This window comes from Montipora capricornis, chromosome 9 (assembly GCF_036669925.1).
Source record: "Montipora capricornis isolate CH-2021 chromosome 9, ASM3666992v2, whole genome shotgun sequence".
NCBI lineage: Eukaryota > Metazoa > Cnidaria > Anthozoa > Scleractinia > Acroporidae > Montipora > Montipora capricornis.
The window spans coordinates 9,561,575-9,564,074 of NC_090891.1; the positions used below are offsets into that span (position 1 = coordinate 9,561,575).

The window sequence follows — 2,500 nt, forward strand, 5'->3', positions numbered from 1 at the left end:
CATTAATGGAACACTTTTGAGTGCGGTTGTCCAAATAGGACTTAAACCAGTTGTAAGAAATGCCATGTATGCCGTAATTATTTAATTTAGATAAAAGGATCTCGTGATTAACCGTATCAAAAGCTTTTTTTAGGTCTAGGAAAACAACAGCGTTTATTTTTCCTCGGTCAATGTTGTAAGCCCAAGTATCCGTAGCCCCAAGTAAAGCCGTAACGGTGGAATGAATAGAGCGAAAACCAGATTGGCATTTACATATTACGTTATGCTTTGTTAGGTACGCATATAATTGGTTATAAACCATTCTTTCGAACACTTTGGCTATAACCGGGATAACGGAAATTGGGCGGTAATTGTTTAGGTCATCACGTTCCCCTTGTTTGAATAGTGGAGTGACCCGTGCACACTTCCAGTCGTCTGGGAACACACCTACATTTAATGACTGATTGAAAATATAGCACAGCGGTTTGCAAATAAGATCCGCGCATTCACGAATAAGTCGAGAAGAAATTTTGTCAAGGCCGACTGCCTTTGATTTTTTCAGTTTATTCAGCAGTGAAAATACTTCATTTGTGGAGGTTGGGCGGAACTGAAACTCCTTATCCGTGCTAGTGAGATAATTCAGATAGCTGTTGCCATCTGAAGAAGGAATATCACTAGCAAGTTTCGGGCCAATGGTAGCAAAATAACGATTAAATTTGTGCGCTATTTCTGCTGGAGCTGTTACTGATTGCTCATTTACATTCAGTTGTTTCACAGACGTTTCCACGAAATTTCGGGAAGACAGCTCATTGATGATCTGCCAGGTTTTGCGGGAATCACCCTTATGCTCGTTTAGCATATTTTGATAATAAACTTGCTTCGCTAGCCTAGTCGCACTATTGACTTTGTTCCGCTGTCTTTTAAAGTGAACCCAATCATTAGGATTTTTTGATCTAATTGCTCTGAGTTTCAAAATATCTCGATCGTGCATCTGTTTTTTAAGCCCAGAAGTAATCCATGGGGAACCCCGCGCGCGAACACGAGTGGTTCTCAATGGAGCGTGCTTGTTAACAATAGCCAAAAAGGATTCCTTCCATTCATTCCACATATCATTTGGATTGGAAGAATTGTTTATGTGATCCCAATCTTGAGATGCAACATCGCTACGAAATTTATCACGGTCAAAACTTCGAAAATTCCTATAGGTTATATTAGTGTGACCCTTACTCTGTCCATTAATGGCTAATTTTCGATAGACATAGACCATGCTGTGATCGCTAATGCCAATATGACGCACACCTGAGCATAACACCTTGTCAGGACAGTTAGTAAAAATTAAATCAATCAATGTTGCAGAAGTTTCGGTTATTCTTGTTGGTTCTGTTATGAGTTGTTGAAGACCATAAACATCCGTGATAGTTAATAATTTGCGTGTATCGCTGTCAAACTGGGATGCGGCCATATTGCAATTTAGATCCCCTAAAAGGTAGAATTCAGTATTAAGGGAATCCAATTTCCCAATCAACTCTTCAAAAGGTGAAAATATACTAACAAGCGAATTAGGTGGTCTATACCACGTAGCAACAATAAATGATTTAGAACGAGGTTTGCGTATTTCAATACAAAGGTTCTCAAGACTGTCCATGCAAAGATCGTTGCGCACCGAAAAGTTAATTGACTTTTTTACATAAAAGCAAACGCCCCCACCTCCATATGTAGTTCTATCACGTCTAACTATATCATAACCAGAGATACTGACCTCATTATCGGTGATGTATTCATTTAGTTTAGTCTCGTTAATTGCGAGAACATCTATATCTTTACTTACGAGAAAGATCTTGAGTTCATCAAGATGAGTGGTCAATTTATTTATATTCAGCGAGGCCAGCTTAAAACCGCGTTTGGAGGGCAATACTCGAGAACGATCAATAGGATTTTGAGTCGGACTTCTCGATGATTCCTGACTGTTGCCTTCCAACGGCACGGCATTAATGGAAGGCATAGTAAAAGTTCAATGAGCTAGACCATGATAAAAATTCTTTAAAATACGCTTGTTACCTGCAAAATTCAGGTGTAGACCTCCACGGTTTAACCCCTTTTCGTTTATATTATTGTGTTCAATAAATCTCCAATCATTCTGACGACAAAACTTCGTCAAGTGCTTGTTCACCTCTGAGACTTTATCATTAAGCTTGTCCTTTCGTGTTACAAGTCCTGAGACTATGACTTGAGCTTCGGAAGACCCCTCTATCTGTTTAGCGAGATCAACAATAGCTTCTGCAACTTCTTCAGATGTTTTGCCGTTTTTAGCCTTCAGATCGTTTGTACCTACATGTAGCACCACTTCATCAGGCTGGAGCTCTAAATTAGGCTTTAAGTAATCTCTCATGGCTTTGGTTGTGGCTCCAGAAAATGACTTTACCACCACTCGGTGCCCTACTGCTTTCGCTAATTTCTTACCGTGAATATCCTTGACCATGGAGTCCCCAATCAATAGGGTTGTAAACTTACTGCTGGCACT

The 2,500-nt window shown here is 39.8% G+C and overlaps 1 protein-coding gene across 1 annotated transcript in view; it reads right to left on the minus strand.

The window, feature by feature from the left end:
• LOC138017253 (uncharacterized) overlaps positions 1-1,981 on the minus strand; it is a 4,406-nt gene extending 2,425 nt beyond the window's left edge. The window contains exon 1 of the mRNA XM_068864399.1: positions 711-1,981. Coding sequence (XP_068720500.1) covers positions 711-1,981 — 1,271 coding nt within the window. The remainder of the gene's footprint in view (positions 1-710) is intronic.
• Positions 1,982-2,500: the final 519 nt, after the last annotated feature.